Source organism: Podarcis filfolensis (assembly GCF_964270895.1).
Source record: "Podarcis filfolensis genome assembly, chromosome: 4".
NCBI lineage: Eukaryota > Metazoa > Chordata > Lepidosauria > Squamata > Lacertidae > Podarcis > Podarcis filfolensis.
In genome coordinates, this window is record NC_139607.1 from 58,018,815 (window position 1) to 58,036,330 (window position 17,516).

Genomic DNA, 17,516 nt, shown 5'->3' on the forward strand with positions numbered 1-17,516 from the left:
TCTCTGATGGACTAGATCTGCTTTCCTAAGTGTCAGTCATTGCTATGACTTCATACACTGAGTAAAAAAACACTGAAAGTCAGGAAAAGGCTAGTCTGTAGCAAAACAAATGAGCTGAATAGTGGCTGCACATTTTGCCTCATATCTCAGGGAATCCATGTGCAGGTGGAGATGTGTGATTAACCCTTTCCCCACCTATTTTTCCTCTTGTCACCTGCAGATGCTTTTCATGGAGACAAGATCCTCAGGTTTGTGCATGCTGCATGAAGTTGCAAAAGGTGACTGGGAGGTTATTGCAGAGAGGAAGGGAAGGAAGAGTAAAGCAGCAATTATCAAGCCAGATATTGTCTAACTATTCTGACAGGTAGTAGCTCCCTGAAATATCAAACAGAGGTCTTCATATCAGCCGCTACATGATCATTTTAACAGGAGATGCTAGGGACTGAACCCGGGATCTTTGGCATGCAAAGCTTGTGGTCTTCCATTAGGCTACAGTTCCTCCTCTCTTCGAGTTAAAGGTTTGGCTAGAGTTAACCAGGAATTCTTCTCATTACTGTTCACTGTCTTCCTAAGAAGCTGAGAGCATGCTGAATTTCTCAAATGAAAGACTTTGAACTTTACATAGCACTGAAAGATCCTTTCAAAACTATTTCTCATTTCATAAGAATAAATCTCAATTATTCCTGCCTGAGATGACTGCCGCTTGCAAACCTTGTACCACTAACATTTGTCCTCCTAATAGTAACATTTTAAAATAAGATGTATATTAGCAGTTGGCTCAGTTCTGGAGCACAGAAGCAGCTATTCCACTGAACCGTAACTCACATTATGATGACCCCTTCTAACATTTTGAAGGGCCTGTTTCATGAGTTCAAGTGTATTTTTAAAATGCCCAAATTTTAAAATTACATTTCCAGAATAGTCCATCCAGTTTAAGGAATACAGCTTACAGGTCACAAGACTGGGTGGACTTATTTTGCTCTACCAAAATTCCCATTCTGCTGCAGCACAGAACTCCAAATTATGCTGCAAAGATTCAGGAAAGCTTGGAGCTTCAGGAAAGCTCCCCACATGCCAATTTCACACAAAAAACAAAGGGCTGGTGTTCCTGGCCTATTAAACTGCATATGGGGCCACTTGATTCAATGCACTCAGGCTTTCTGTTAGGGATGGAGTAGAATTTTGTCTGGTTCACATTTTTAGCAAACTGACCTAGAGTGATATCCAGTTAAGTCATACTTACACTTCTTGAATTGCGTGGCACAATTTTTTAATTTTATTTTTATTTTTAGGGGAGACATTTGTATCATTTTGTACCAAAACTGCAGAAGCTGACATAAACCACACCTGATTTGAACACATCTGAAACCGACACTAGAAATACACTGATTCACCCATCCCTAAGTATATGTACATGTGTATTTATAGGTGTGTATACTTACACATACACACATGAACTCTCTTAGCACATAGAAACTAGGGATCAAGGAGAAGGGCCTACATTTCCCCCTAATATTTTGCACATAAACACATGCATATGCCTAAAGATTGGCCTCCTGTTTTCCTTCAAAGGTGTCACCAACAATTCAGATCACATCCTGTCCCACAACATAAATAACTTTAAAACTGCCACTGGTGAGATTAAAGCAAAACAACATTGAAATATTTACTCAGTGAAGTAGACACTCTTTGAAGATCTATGTTTTACACACAACCATTAAAAGTTGTACCCATATTTGTGTCTCGTATTTACCTCCCTCTCTCTACCGTTTATACCGAAGCTACTAATGCATATTGTTGCACTCATGTTTATATGAAAGTCTACTTATGAGGGCAGAGTTGTAGGAAAGGCACCAGATTCCATAATAAAAATGGGCACTATCAACTAAGTACAACTTCTGCAAAACATCTACACATTTAAATGGTGTTCACAATGAGGTTACAAATGAAAAGTAGTTTGGTTTCAAACTACTTAAGAATTTATTCAGTGTAATTCAGATAATAAACTGACCAGCTCCTGGATAGAAACTGAAACTATCCCAACTTTCCACTTCTCCAGTTTGTTAGGTAATATGTTCCATATAAAGCATAAGCATCAATATTATCTGCTCAAACAGAAATTGGAAAATAGACAAAAAGCACCAGACAAGAATAGTTAAATGCTTAATAAAGGACAGATATACATATAATTTGAAAAACAAACCTTATGCTCTCCTATTTAATAGTATATTGTCACCTTCCCCAATTGCTTATTGCCACTTAAACAAAAAGAAAGTGCAGTACTTTCACTGAAGAGATAATTTAAATTATCTCAACAATTACACATATTCACAAGATACGGTACATGCAGTGACCAGGCTATATTTTAAGGTACCTCAGATTAGAAAGTTTGTTGCATAGCCGGCTGAATTCTCTTTATAAAACCTTTTAAACTACACTTAAAGAGCACATATTACAACTCCACTTGAAAATTCCCTCAGAGAACTCTTACCTGTGAGCAGCAGCTGATTTAAACAACAATGTGAGAGCCTCTTCCCATTTCCCTTTTTAGGACAAATTTATTCCCCTTTCAGTTCAGTACCTCTATGTTCTCTGCTGACCTAATTTTGTCTGTGATAAATGCCAGAGTTTGACTGGAGTCACTTGAGCTGCTGCAAGAGAAGAATGGAAGTCAAAAATGAATGCACTCAACATTCCTCCTTGACAGATTGCTTGTCAAGAGGCTAAAAGCCTTGGAAAGCTATAGGTGAGGTAAAGCATTATAATAGCCATCCTTTAGATTAAATTGAATTCCAGTTTTCAACTAATTACTCCAGACTCCAATAATGAAGTTAAAGCTCATTGAAACTGAAAGGTTCAGCATTTTACTCAGGTCCCATGCATGCGGTATCAGACAGTAGCCTTTTAAATCACTAGGAAAAGATCCATGGAAGCAACAAAACCAATCAAGCATTCAGACTCGGTCTTGGGTCAGACCCTACTTAAGTGGCCCTTGTCAACAACCTGTGTCTAGAAGATGTGGAATAGGAGCATGACCTTGATAATTCTTCTGAATCTCTCAGTAGCCTTTGATACAACTGACCATCTGATTTTTACAGGACGGTTGGTAGTGGAGGACATTACTTTGTGACTGGATTCAGGTGGTATGGATACTGCTCAGCCACACAGGAATCAACTTGTAGAATATAACAAGAATTCAGTCTTTTCCCCGGAAGAAGACTGCATGACCATGTATTTATTATTTTCATTTATTTATTCCACCTTTCACCTATCTTAGAAATCAAGAAGGCATCAGGTGATTTCCCATCCAGCCATTGACAAGACCCAGCACTTCTTAGCTTCAGCAAAGATATTGCGCCATGTTCCCTCAGATAATGTCCTAGTGACACTATCTAGATGACACAAAGATGATGTCATCAGTATGCTGGTGGCATCCAGCTTTGTTTTGCTTTGTAATGTGACTGTGGTTTGGTGCCAATCCCTGAGTGTCAGTAGTCAGAGGAGCTCAGCCTACACTCGAGTAGGACCCTGGTAGAGACACATGCCCAAATGGCATGTTCTCTCCCTCCTGGTCGATCGTTCAGGAGCTTCAAAAGCCTTCTTCAGCCCAAACATCACAGCGACCGATGCCAACAGACATCGGCACACTTAGGGATCTGCAGAGTTTGTGCATCATGCGTAACAGACCTCAGCAACTCAGCATTTTGCCTAATCTACTTTATTTACATATAAACACACACAAAGCACTGCAACATGGCTCCCTCTCTCTCTAGCATCAGACAGCAAAGAGAAAAAGGACAAAGGACAACAGTACCACTTCACGGAACACAGTAACACAAACATCCTGTCTCCGTCACTTCCCACTTGGTGGAGTCAAAACATATACCGTCATGTGATAGACAACAATCCCATGACTGCAATCACGGAGCAGGAATTCTAACAAGTATCTACACACAATTAGGGGCGCAGTATGAAGAATACATCAAAGCTAAATCCTGACATGGCAAACTGTTGGCAAAAAGATATTACCTGGTGTGAAGGGATATCTGTTCTTTACAGGGTCACAATCCCTTTCATCAAAGGATGAAAAGAAGCTTACTTAGCATAAAAGGCCCTTTACATAGGGAAGAATGCAAATGCGGAATAGGGAAATAAGTCCATTCAAGAGTAGTCCCATCCACCAACTGTGTGCAGCCCTCGGAAATGGGGCTTTCATGGTTACAAAGGTCCCCTACTCTTTCCCTAGAGTGCAAGTGCACAGGTTGGTAGAAAACGGCTTGGTTCTATATCCATGTTTCAGGCGGCAATGAATGCAACATTTCTCAAAATAATAAAAATCACCAAATTATAAACTGACAAAGAAAAGACTGCATATGCAGCAAAATATTTCCATATCAAACTTGATAAAATCCCACACACTCTTAAAGGCAAATCTGTGGAGACTTTAAAATGTCAATATTTAACAAGACATATGAAACTTCACCTCCACTTTCATAAGTGCTCATTTCTAAAGAAAATCAATATTTAAATGTATTACAGAGCAATAAAACATTGGCAGTGAGACTGCAAACAGTTATTAAAATGGGCATATCCATTAAACTGTGGGTAGAGTCATGTAATAAAGATATTTTTGAATTAAAGTATGTTGCAGTAAATCATTTCCTTCTTTTAAGTTGTAGAAGCTAGATTAATGCTTATCTGTTTAATGCTTACCTAGCTCTTACAGTGCTTTGGAGTTTCAAAAGCTCCAAACATACCAGTGAAATTAGAAAATCTTTGAGCAATGGGTAAAATTTACCTAAGTTTTTTACACTCTAAGAATAAAGACTCTAGGAATTTGTTAACATGATTGCATACCACACACTGCACCAGAACCCCCAATGCAGTGACATGATTCTGTAATTTTCATGCTAAAAGGGATTTGCCCATATGCAGACTGGGCATTGGTTGCAGCCAATATAAATAATTATTAAAACAAACACACCCAGAACATTTTGAACAAATGACATAATTGGTAGCTGAATAAAAACAGCTGAATTTTGGCACAATTTCTTTCATATAAAAAGACCCTCGAAAACTAATTTAACTAATATTACTATTTTCAGCTATACATACAATATGTATTACAGGATTTTATCAACATACTGACTAAGCATTTAACCTATCTTATAATTAAAATTTAAATTTATGGTTCCGATTAGAACTTTAAGCATAGTAATGATAAAGAATAAAAGAACAAACAAACCTGATGTCTGAGAGAGCTCTTTGGGGAAAACCACATGCACACACATCGAAGGACATGGAGCAATATTCTATTAAGCCTTCGCAGTCTGAGACAGCACCTCAAAGTAATACACTGCAAACCACTGCCATGTGGTAATGCTTAAAACATATTGACAGTCTTCTAAAGCTTTTTGCCTTCTCCTGTATATATCACACCATTGATTTCCCTCCCTCTTTTACTGAACGGGCATCGCTTTATAAATAATGGGCATGAGATACTGTGGGAGTCAGAGTGAACATATTTCTGCTGAAGTTCAGATGTCAATGGCCCATAGGAAAAGTGGGTCAGGTGATGGTTGTGTATTGTTTTCTGCTGTTTTACAAGTTAGCCCCTTCTCCTTTTTTGGGGGGGGGATAGAATTAAGTTTATGATGGTGGGTAGATGGATCTCACAGGTGCAGCACTTTGCAAACTGCTCATTTCACCCTGTAAGCAAAGTCAAAAGAAGGAAATGCCTTCCTACGTGTGCTTCATAAGTTACAGGGGGGCAGCAAACACAATTAAGCTTATTGGATGCTCATACAGCTTACTGGCCAGTCACTCCTGGGTAGCCTAGCTGTGGATGAGGATGAAATGGTCCCTTTGGCATCTTGCACAGCCTCTCTTCATTGTAACATACTAAGTGCTCCCAATGCATCCAGCTTAGTTAAGCAGCAAAATGTGGCCTAGAGGAACATTGATCTAGATTTCACAAGAACAACAATATATCACCTTTATGTGTACTGTGGAGAGTAGGCTGGTGACTAGGAGCGGCTGCCGGGACCATATAACACCGGTCCTAAAGGATTTTCAGTAGCTCCCAGTACCTTTCCAAGCACAATTCAAAGTGTTGGTGCTGACCTTTAAAGCCCTAAACGGCCTCAGCCCAGTATACCTGAAGGAGCGTCTCCACCCCCATCGTACTGCACGGACACAAATACATCTGAAGGCAGCCCTGTATCGGGAAGTTTTAAATGTTTGATATTTTACTTTTTTATATATGTTGTAAGCTAAGTGTCTGGGGAAACCCAGCCAGATGGGTGGGGTATTATTATTATTAACAACAACTGTGGAGAAATCCTAATTTTTGAAGTTGTCTTAGCTTTTTCCACTTTACTTTCGCTGCCTCTTCTTTTGGTGCATTTTTCCATTGTTTCATACAAGTCTGTTTCATGAGCTCATTTTCCATTCTAAATTTCCATTCTAAATTTTGCACAGCAAGCTCTAGGGCTTTCACAGCTTTTATATATGCTGCCATTATTTTTTTCTTTCTTGTCAGACTAGGCCTGTAACCCTATTGTTGTGGAGGGTGGGGGTAATATTAATAAAATCCTCCTGACTGGGACTATCCCCTCACTCACCCAGTTTAAGATATTCCAACGTTCTTCAGCAGAGTTTCTTTTCTTTCAGCAAAGTAAGCATCTCCCGTTATGTCAAAGAAAATTGTAACACAATAATATAGTGTCTGAGAGAAACTACAACAGCATGAGACAAGAATGACAGTTGGTCTCTCTAACTGAACTTAACTGAACACCTGAAGAGAGGGGCCAATTCCAGAGCACAACATAAAATCCCCGCCCACCAGATGACAGACATTCTACTAATCAAATTAGGCCCCCGTGTTTTCCTTACAGATAAATCCTAATTTTTGAAGTTGTCTTAGTGGCCACTGGATGTCACTCTTGTTCCACAGTCCATTTTTTTTTAAGCTTTCTCCCCCACCACAGTGAGGTAAATAGACAGTCACTCCCCAATCTTAGCAGTTCCAAATTCAGAAGCTCACATACTTGGTAGATAGCAACCATTAAGATAAATGAGATGAGATCCAAATTAATGTATGAGGATAGTCTATCCACAGTTAACATGGTTTGATTAAAGTTCATTCAAATGTGCATCTCCACCCATGACGTCACATGGGTTAACTTATTTATGAACTCATAGAATCATAGAATTGTAGAGTTCGAATAGTCCCCAAGGGTCATCTAGTCCAACCCCCTGCAATGCAGGAATCTCAGCTAAAGCATCCAGTGGTGGTGGATTGTCCTCAACACAGCACAACCCCCAGAGTCACAGACTGACTCTCCTTCTTGTAAAGCAGGATCTGAACAGATCTCAAAAATTGTCTAAACTGGGGAAGGGCAAGCAAGAATTTTTCACGCCTTATTATATTTTACAATTATGATTGTATAAATAAATGTCCTCTTGGTGGTTTTATTTTAAAACTGACTGTTCTAAAACACTTGGAACGGTTTAAAAACCACTTATAAAAGAGAAACCATCTTGGCTGTGAGTTCTGGAAGATCTTCTCCCTGCCTTGCAGGCCTTTGTCCACCTGGCCTAGGAAGGCTGGGCCCTGACTATAAAAGTTGAGTCTGCTAAACAGACACTTGGCCTGGGGTATTGCTGGGGGGTGTTGTTGTTGGGGGGGGTGAGTGGCTTGTTGCTGTTTTTGGTATTTTTGTATGCTTATTTTGTATGTTTATTATCATTTATGTGGAAATTGTTCGGTTTGGTTGTGTGCTTTATTTTTTATTTTAATTTTATACAAATAAAATGATGCATGTATGTATAAAGGCTTCAGCCTATAACTTTGAAGTGATAATCCAGTCTAGGCTTAATTTTCAAATGCCTTGAAGAAAAAATAGATTTTACTTTTGTTTTCCTTTGATGGCAAGGAAAACAATAAAAGTTGAACATCATCCAGGACAGTCATCAAACTTTTCAAATGTAGGATTCATCTTTAGCTGCATCCTGCAACTTGGGATCCACTTTTCCTTTTTTATAACTGTATGTCGATCCTTCTTTCATTTCACCTCTTTCCCCCTTATCTTCCACTTCCTTCTCTCGAAATGCTTAAAAGGTGGAGATATTGCTGGTGCATTCCAATTTCAACTGGGTTCCAGCTCACTTGTTGGGAGACCAGCCCAAGACACTGATCAGCCCAGAATTTAAAGACTAATTGTAAATGCTCTGCTTCTCGCTACATGTTTTAGCCTCCCATTTAAAAGGGATATAGAGCAGTCTCCTACCATGTCATTTTTAGCTGGTGAGGCTCATCATAATTTGATTATCCAGACTTCTTAAGTGCATTTGCTAATTTTGGGGAGTAAATTGTTTCTTAAGATATGACTTCTGAAAATGTCTCCTCAGTTTTTGAAGCATGGGCTCTCTTTAGATTGGAGAGTAACATCTCTCAAATCAATACTGCCACACAAAGGGCTAATTCAATTTTATTATCAAATCTCTAATGCTGTGGTCTCTGGGGGGCATCACAATATAGGAAGAAATTAGCTGTGCATAATTCAAAGAAAAGAGTAAAATAAAACAATATATATACTGTATGTAATTATTTGTGTTGCTTGTATGCATGTTTAGGGTAAACGTTTCCGGAAAATGTTTTGTTGCCAGCTGAGAATTAGAATCAGCTGATAGCAATAAAGTGGTGCTGCAGTCTTGTCTTCCTTTCTCCAACTGTTACCACATAATGTCTCACCATCAAATGCCAGATGAAACCTCAGAGAAATGTTGAGGTTTTAGTTTAGGTGTGGGTTTCTTTAAGCTTCAGTTTCTCGGCAGCAATGGGCTTGCTTTGCGGGAGAGTGGGGAATAACCTTGCTGAGAGAAGATGGCTCCCTCCATCTCCATTTTGTTCTTATATCTTGAGAACTAGCCCTTTTGCCCTTCAACCTTGTACCTCATAAGGAAAAAAAGGGGAGGCTACTGCCATTTATCTTCATGTAACACAGCAATGAAATTTTAGAGGGTCTCTAGATGCTACCAAAGAAGAGAGACACCAGCTTTTTAGGAAGATAGCTAGTTGTTGGAACTATTCTGGCTGTTGAACTATTGAGGCCCAAATGTATTCTTACACTTAATCCCAGAATTCTGTGACCTTTCCCCATACTTCACTAGTACGCAGAGGGTCCCCCCTGAAATATTAACTCTGATCAGCAATATTGCTTGCTTATTCTTCTCAAAAAACAATAGTCCTCATTAATGCTATTCAGTGCTATTTTTCTAGAAAAAGAGGTGCCGGAAATCACTTGTTCTCTTATAACAGCAATGGCGCCCACCTGAGAAGTGCTAGAACTGAGTTCCAGCAAGTTCCGGCTGGGGAAAAAAAGGCCTGGTGCTATTCAACTTGTCTCATGCACATAGATGGAACTGGGACCTTCTTGCTTCAGGAGGAGCAAGGCCTAGATGAACTATCCTTCCCCTGTGTGCCTGCTCTGCCTCTGTGAGGCACTGAAAGGAAAAGGCAGGCCTGAGCACACTGCTGCTAATATTACTGAGGTAAAAAGGGGTGGAAAAACAGGAGAGGCCTCAGAGAACACTTTTCAGTGTCCAGCCCCAGCACAGTCTTTCTTGGCATTTGTGGGCTCTAGTTGTTGCTGCATGATGATGTTTTATGACTGCTGCAAGACAATGGACCAGGGATGGAGTGTAAACTCTGTTCTCTGTGCCACATGGAAACTTTGAACACACTTGTGAGTTTAGGCAGCTGAGAGGTGCTGAACCTTGGGTGGACCCCATTTCTCTCCTGATCCCTCCCAAACCCAAAAGCAAAGAACTCATCCTGTGAAGAAACAACTGTAGTGAGGGAATACAGTACATGTATCCAAATAATGCTGCTAACTAGCTTCTTTTGCTTTGATACACAGGCTGTGTTACGATTCTGTCAAGCCCCATGAAGCTCCATCAGGAGTGGAAAGCAGCCTCTCCTCAGAAACATCCTTTCCTTCAGACTTTGGGGCCTGGACACACCAAGCCCCATCCTGAAAGCGTGTTGCTCCCTCTTGCAAGTGAAATAGGCTGTTGAAATTGAATTCAAACAGTGTGGCAACAGATCAGAAACAAGCCGTGCTAGAAGCCTGTTAACCATATAGGCTGCTAAGGGGTAATTCTTCCAGGAAATCTTTCCAGGATTTCATAAGTAAAGACTTCCAAAACCTGGAACCACTGGAGAATGTTGCATTTCAGCTTTCTGAAGATTGTTTGTTAAAGCTCAATGTGTTTTACAAGCTAAACCTATGCAGTCATGAGTACACAACACTGCATTTTATGGAGCTTACTCCTATAACTGCAGTCATGCCACATGGTTGATCAAGGATGTGAACCCTGCCCACTCCCACCAAATTCCACCATGCTATCTGTATAACCACCCTTTGCCAGCTCGCTAGTCTACGACTGCCAGCAGATCCTATTAAAAAGGAGTACTATGAACGGTTCCTCTTGCTGCCTTGGAGGGGAAAGAGTTCCATTGGGCATCTCTTTGCTCCTCCAAGTCCAATTGCCAGTCAGTCATACTGGTGGTGCCAGAACCGAGTTCTCGCCAGCCTTCTGCCATCACTCGCAAAAGGCAAGGCAAAAGGGGAAAGAAGGAGAAATGGCAACATTTTAACATGAGGCATACCCAGAATAAATTCCTGTGGCAAAGCACTGCTAACTATTTTACTTACCCAACATAAATACTTTTTAAAGGGACCAGCTGCAGGAGCATCAGAAATCTAGGCTGTCAGGACATTGGCTGTGGGGCCTTCTTCCTTGCTGGGAGCACACATTTGTAGAGGGGAGAGTCTAAGTCCTATACAAAGAATGGGGTCCCATCATATCAGAGAAAGTGCAAAAAGAGCAGATACAACCAGATACTCTGGCTAGTAAGGGAGATGGTTTTGTGGAGCTCTTATTATTATTAGTGTCAAGCATTTTTCTAAATACATATTTAGCATTTGCTGGGGAAGCCACGTGATTTCATTGTGTAATTTCTGACCGAGTGCAGCGAACTGTAGGCTATCAAGCACAATTCCTAAAACAAAGTAAGGTTTGAAGATCTAGTACTGTGTGTAATACTGTTTCCACATGATTACCTACCCACGTTAGGACATCACAAGTTTATTGTCTAATACGATTAGCAGGTTTTGGTCAATTTGATATTGCTGGGACTGAAAACAGTCAATGGAAATTAGTTTCTTACTAATCTTGCTGTTTTTAAGTGGCACTGAAATTGTCCTCATCAATTCGTCATTTAGCTGCAGCCTCATTTACGCAGTGAGCTGCTTCCTAGTGTTTAAGTAGAATTGCCACTCTGAAACCAGTGGCTTATCTAGCACAGTACCTTGTGTCTAGGCAGCACACAATCCAGCACCATTACAAAATGGAATCGTTGGAAATGTCACCTTAAATGTCTGACTTGTATCAGACACTGCTTTCCATAATAAAATACATAAAAGTAAGCAATTGTCCCCCATTGTCCCAAGAGAAAGAAACCTGTTATTATATTCCTCCAGCCACATTCACTAGCGTTCACTTCTCCCTAGGACCTGCCTGTGCTTTGCCCTAAAGTGCCAACTGAGGGCCAGGATGCAAAAGATATTTGTCAAAAACTGAGCAAAGAAGCATAGACTTCAGAAATATCTATAGATCAGAGCACTCTTCCCGGTCAATTAGCATTATCCTAGTCTATTAGTCTGCATAGTTGCTGTATTGTCTATATGGGTCATATATGTAGTCTCAAAATAAACATCAGGTGCTTCATTCTACAGCAATAATTGCCAAATGGCATGTATGATGTCAGAAAATTGCAGGAGCCGATAAACACTACAAGTAAGAAACGAAGAAGCACAAGAGCCCAGGGAAGCTTTCAGCATGCTGACATACTCCAAGTCCCCAAACTATGCATGAAAACATGCCAATACTTACTCTCCTCCCTCCACAGTAGTTCACTAAGCCTTACTGTTCATGTAAAATAGACCTCTATGATTCACAAACATACAGTTCATTTGCAACCAAAATAGCCATAAATAAAACTTTTTTATTCTTTGATGTAATTTACAAGCTACCAGGTACCATGTATTTTACAATGGTCACTTTAAAATTGATGCAGTCACAGAATGGCCCAGACTGAACAGAAAGCTGTTGTTGATGACGTGAAGGATCGTAAGACATAAGCAAAGTAATACTGTAACAGGTAGGTGGCAAAAAGCAGATTTGCCGTAATAAATCAGACTTGTAATGTTGCATGAGTTCTGGCTGATAACAAAAACTGAGTGTCATGCGATTCTCAGCTTTATTGCCTGCAGTCTGGCTAATGTCTGTACAGTCCTCTTTCTTTCCTTGCGATTTATTAAAATGGAAAAGTTAAAAACTATAGCAGCAACAAGCAAACCCTGTGACAGGAAGGCAAGGGTTAAATAACTAAAAACAGTTTATACAGTGTGCTTAAGGAAGGTCTTCAGAGTTTATCTTCCGTCAGCTGGAGTTCGACTGAGTGATGACATGATTCGGGCAAATCGTTCGCACAGTTCATGGGTGGAATATGAAGGTAACTTTGGTGGGTCGTTGAAACCTTTAATTTCTGTAGAACAATCTAGCAATTTTGGCAGGAAGTCTGTCAGCTTTTCTTGCAAGTTGGCTGTAAAGAAGATGCATATATTTTTATTTATCTGTTTGTAACTGGCCAGTAACTTAAACTGTGAGTTATCTTTGCGTGGAAATTTTTATTATGTAAAGGTTTCCTTTCCTTCTCATGGTCCCACTTGAGAAAAGGAAGCCTGCACTCTCTTAGCCATTAGCTGTTCTCTTAACCACATTTACTCTTAAACAGCAGCAACAAAAACAGCTCACTGTAACTTTAGGATTAAAATCTATGAAGAGTGTGCATTGCTTTTATAGTAAATAAGGCACTATCTTGCACATTTCTGAACTATGCATCTCAAAATGTGCTTAAAGATTAATAAACTGATCACAATCTAACAGCTGAACTTCTCTCTCCTTTCATCCAACTTTTTTTATTTTGTTTACTCTTCCAATATCATTCTTCCAACTTTAGCAATACAGGCATACCATACCAATCTAAAGTTGAGATGCACCTTACTTAGATTATAACTGATATGCGGAAACAAACTTACTCAGAGTTCCCAGGAACACATCTTATTACTGTATATGTATAAAAGTACAATTGTAAATAACATACGCTCCATTTCTTGTCCAAGGTATGAACACCATCGATTTCTCATATCTTCTACAGCAACAATATCCTTTTCCTCTGTTTCATCCACCAGTAACAATGGTAAACATGGAACAATAAGATCATTCATAATTTCCAGTCCTTTATTCACTTCTCGATCATCTCCAGATTCAAACTGTGCTGCAGCACACTCATTTAATTTCTATGTATAACATAAAGAGAAAAATCAAACTGTTAGTGTTCATATTGTTTAATATTGTGTAACAGGTTCAAGTTACTAGTCCAAGCATTTGAGAACCAGGGGCAACCTATATAATCAAATACTTTTGCATGGTGCAATCTCTAAAATGTCATGTAACTGCTGATTTATGCAGTGGTATTTTTCTGTTAGTCTACTTATGCCAAGTGAGGTTACCTATGTGTTAGAAAATGTGAAACAATGTTTTTATATAAGCTAACAATAATGTTTGTGCAGTTTCATTCCATCAAATATATTCATGGGAACCATATGCAATTCCTATCACATATCATTTACTGCAACAGCTCCTAGAACAGAGTTCTTTTAAATCCTTGGTACTTCAATTTGCATTCTGGCAGTCTTTTTCCAGAATCACAAAATAACCCATTTACATCCGTTCCATGATACAACTGGTTTTGCTAAGCCATATGCTACCAAGGTTGCTCACCACTGCAAATGTCACCCACTTGTCCTATGAACAAGCTGCACAGGACACACATTAATGTATGCTAAAGTATGATGCATAAAGTATGATGCATAAGAATAACTAAAAGCAGAGAACAGTCCTTAGCCACAGACCTGAAACTAAATATAATTATGATACTGATTAGGACTACATGTTTAAAAAAGAAATCTGCAGTTTTTCCTCAAAAAATAAAACATTGTACAATTGGATTCCACTTACTAGTAAACATTCTCTTCTATAATGGGATATCAGTTCTTCATCATGACCTCTGTTTGAGCCTTTTGCTAAAAGTTCTTTGTTCTTATGGTAAGCACAGAGAAGGTACAGCAAGGCATTCTTAAAACTACAATAAAAATGAATTATTATTTTTTTAAAAAAAAAAAGTACTAGAAAGGCATTTTAATGAGATTCTTGAAATGGTCTCTTAATGGCATACAATATTGTACAGTGGTACCTCGGGTTAAGTACTTAATTCATTCCGGGGGTCCGTACTTAACCTGAAACTGTTCTTAACCTGAAGCACCACTTTAGCTAATGGGGCCTCCTGCTGCTGCCAGAGCACGATTTCTGTTCTCATCCTGAAGCAAACTTATTTACCTGAAGCACTATTTCTGGGTTAGCGGAGTCTGTAACCTGAAGCGTTTGTAACCTGAAGCGTATGTAACCTGAGGTACCACTGTATCTAAATTCAAAAACATACTGTATCAAATCCTGTCTCAAACACCAAATATTTAGATTGTCTACAATGCAAGAAAATATTTAGTGGGGCCAGCCCAATCCTATGGTTCTGTTAAGGCAGTAGCAGCTACGGCACGGATAAACCAGCTTAATATAGAAACAATTTATTCCTGTTATGGAAATGCCTGCATGAAGACAATTCTGCTAATTGTGGAATGCATATGCATTTATAATATTTATATCTTGCTTTATGTGAGAGCCAAGAGGCTCTTAAAGCAGCTTAAAAATAGAGTCTCAAATAAAAATCAAAATTCAAATCTAGTGCAGACCTGGTTGCTCAGTGGAGCAAGTATATATAACACCAATCCTGGCCTGGCTGCACTTCTGGGCCCAATTCAAAATGCTGGTTTTGACCTATAAAGCCTTAAAGGCTCAGGACCACAATACCTTAAGGACCTTAAGGGTTACAGATAGATACTTTAATGTCAGTAACAATATTTTTGCGAGGGGGGCAGATTGTACAGATTGCACAACCCACAAAAGAATTTCCATGCCCAGTCATCCTTACACATTTGTATCATTTATCGCATATGGGGCCTATATAACCATTTGATTGCAAATGCACTGCAATACTTTGTAGATTTTAAGAGGCAGATTCCCTTACTTCTTGTTCTGGAAACATTCCAATCCCACCATGAGGTACACAGTTGTATCTCTGAAGTTTCTGTACTCTTGGTGCCACCACTGCATGTAAAAATAAATAAATGTGTACGTAAGTTTTTTTATGATGAAATACTAAACATCCAATTTCAGTCCTGTCAAACTATGAGTTCAAAATGCTTTTTTGCCTCCTTTAGATGGCCATGCCAATGAGAAAATCTTGAGTAACTCTGGATAGGGAGATTCAACATGTCATTAAGAACAATGCACTCTGTCTGCTGACTAATTTTCTGACTCCCCACCCCCCACCATTTCCGCACAGTCACTGCCTATTACATGCAAACTGCTTGCAAGTCCATTTAAAATCCAAACGTGAAGGCCACACTTCCCTGAAAATTCTCAGCTTTTGAGCTCAATACTTATCACCTTTTTCAGGACTTTTTCAGGACTTACATTAACACACACACACACACACACACAAATTCATTTTACCTTAGGATGAGTAAGAGGAAATGTTTCTGACAATACTGACCTCATAATCTTCCATTTTTACTTCATCTGGCTTTATCATTTCAATTTTGGCTCGGGCCACTTTCATTATGTTACGGCACCTTTAAAAAGGAAAAGGTTGTTACTGACTTTCTAAATCCTTCTTTGCAGCCATTTCAGAGCAGGAATGTGACCTTTTGTTCTAGACCAGTGGTCTGCAACCTTTAAGTCAAAAAGAGCCACTTGGACCGAAGGAAAAAAACCATTGCGACATTTAAAACAGTGGGGAGTGTCGGGGCACACAATGCGCTTCCTCCCCTCGCTAGTATCCGCCCCGGAGCCGCGGCAAAGGTGTAAAAGAGCCACATGCGGCTCCGGAGCCGCGGGTTGCTGACCCCTGTTCTAGACAAAAAGAGGAAGCTGCCGCTCTCCAGACACCTACTTCACGAGGGCCTGCCCTCTCAGGGTTAGGGTACATGTGAGTATGTGTTGCAAAACATCCCCTTGTATCAGTTGCAAAGTGAATTGGGACTGTTCCTGTGTTCGTGCAGATTGGGCAGGAAGATGGGAGGTTTGGTAAGACTGCCATTTTTTAAAAAATTAAAAAGGCATAGCACTCCTCTTCCTTCTTGGAAGATAGTATCTTAACCTGGATCTTGCATGTCTTCTCAGGTTTGAGACCTACTGAATGACTAGATATTATTTCTGTGACTTCAATTAGGACTGGCTGATTTATTTTAGATGGCTTGGCTTTATGGACTACAGTGGTACCTCGGGTTAAGTACTTAATTTGTTCTGGAGGTCTGTTCTTAACCTGAAACTGTGCTTAACCTGAAGCACCACTTTAGCTAATGGGGCCTCCTGCTGCCGCCGTGCCGCTGGAGCACGATTTCTGTTCTCATCCTGAAGCAAAGTTATTAACCCAAGGTACTATTTCAGGGTTAGCGGAGTCTGTAACCTGAAGCGTATGTAACCCGAGGTACCACTGTAGTCTAATGCATTGCCTGAAAGTACTGCTACAAAAATGGCAGAGTCACAGGGGGACTCATCTTTGGTTTCATTTTTTGGGCACTTTTTTAATTCTTCAGTTTGTTATTAATCTCTCATTTTAGGAGCCTTCATGGTGCAGTGTTACTTGCTGTACTAGACAAAGCCAGCCTTAGAATGCATTTAAATTATCACATATACAGCATGTACTTTTCTCTGGTTTCTTCTGTTGATTACGGTGCAGACGTGTTTCGCTCAAGTGTAGGCCAGCAACTATCTTTAAGTGTCACAAGATGGAGCTATAACACTTTTGCTACATATCTAGTGTTTTCTCATAGAACCGGGAGGTTTCTTTTTGAAAAACTCTCATTCTGCTTAACTGCATTTGCAGAAGGAAAGCTAAATAATTTATACCTTATTTCCTTTAAAAAAACAAACAAACTAACTAACTAACATTCTACAGAAGCTTTGCTTGAAGTATGTTGGACCAGACACACATGCATACATTACCTTTCATCAAAACTCAAATTGTGATCTGCAAACTGTTCCAGCAACGTTCTCTCAATTATTTTGTTTGGAGCCTGGTTTTGGATGAAGTATACAATTGCATGATGCAAACGGTAATCACACTCAGGCGACGTCTCTTGTTGGGCAAGTTTGAGTAATCGTGCATATTCCAATTTTATTGCCTAAACATTTTTTTTAAAAAAAAGGACAGCCATTTTTAACAGGACAGGATTTTTTAAATGAAAAATGTAAACTACGTTAAA

The 17,516-nt window shown here is 39.6% G+C and overlaps 1 protein-coding gene and 2 long non-coding RNA genes across 11 annotated transcripts in view; 1 reads left to right on the forward strand and 2 right to left on the reverse strand.

Annotated features, from left to right (window-relative positions):
• Window positions 1-6,846, reverse strand: part of LOC310761459 — a 228,222-nt gene extending 221,376 nt beyond the window's left edge. The window contains exons 1-2 of one of the 6 annotated variants that reach the window (XR_014547501.1): window positions 6,624-6,846; window positions 2,492-2,648 (exon numbers count right to left, since the gene is read on the reverse strand). This is a non-coding gene — a long non-coding RNA (uncharacterized lncRNA). Of the gene's footprint in view, window positions 1-2,491; window positions 2,652-5,746; window positions 5,858-6,623 lie in introns of those variants that run through there. The other 5 variants (XR_014547502.1, XR_014547503.1, XR_014547506.1 and 2 more) reach the window with 5 other exon arrangements.
• Window positions 6,847-7,992: 1,146 nt separating this feature from the next.
• On the forward strand, window positions 7,993-11,930 carry LOC310761476. The gene is made up of 3 exons (XR_014547528.1): window positions 7,993-9,025; window positions 9,114-9,555; window positions 9,924-11,930. It is a non-coding gene; the product is annotated as an uncharacterized lncRNA (long non-coding RNA).
• A 123-nt stretch (window positions 11,931-12,053) lies between these two features.
• Window positions 12,054-17,516, reverse strand: part of USP25 (ubiquitin specific peptidase 25) — a 55,319-nt gene continuing 49,856 nt past the window's right edge. For all 4 annotated transcript variants that reach the window (XM_083611266.1, XM_083611269.1, XM_083611268.1 and 1 more), the window contains 6 exons: window positions 17,257-17,435; window positions 15,803-15,881; window positions 15,275-15,354; window positions 14,152-14,275; window positions 13,235-13,430; window positions 12,054-12,673 (listed from right to left, as the gene is read on the reverse strand). In XM_083611266.1, the coding sequence (XP_083467392.1) occupies window positions 12,501-12,673; window positions 13,235-13,430; window positions 14,152-14,275; window positions 15,275-15,354; window positions 15,803-15,881; window positions 17,257-17,435 (831 nt within the window). In that variant the 3' untranslated portion in view covers window positions 12,054-12,500. The remainder of the gene's footprint in view (window positions 12,674-13,234; window positions 13,431-14,151; window positions 14,276-15,274; window positions 15,355-15,802; window positions 15,882-17,256; window positions 17,436-17,516) is intronic.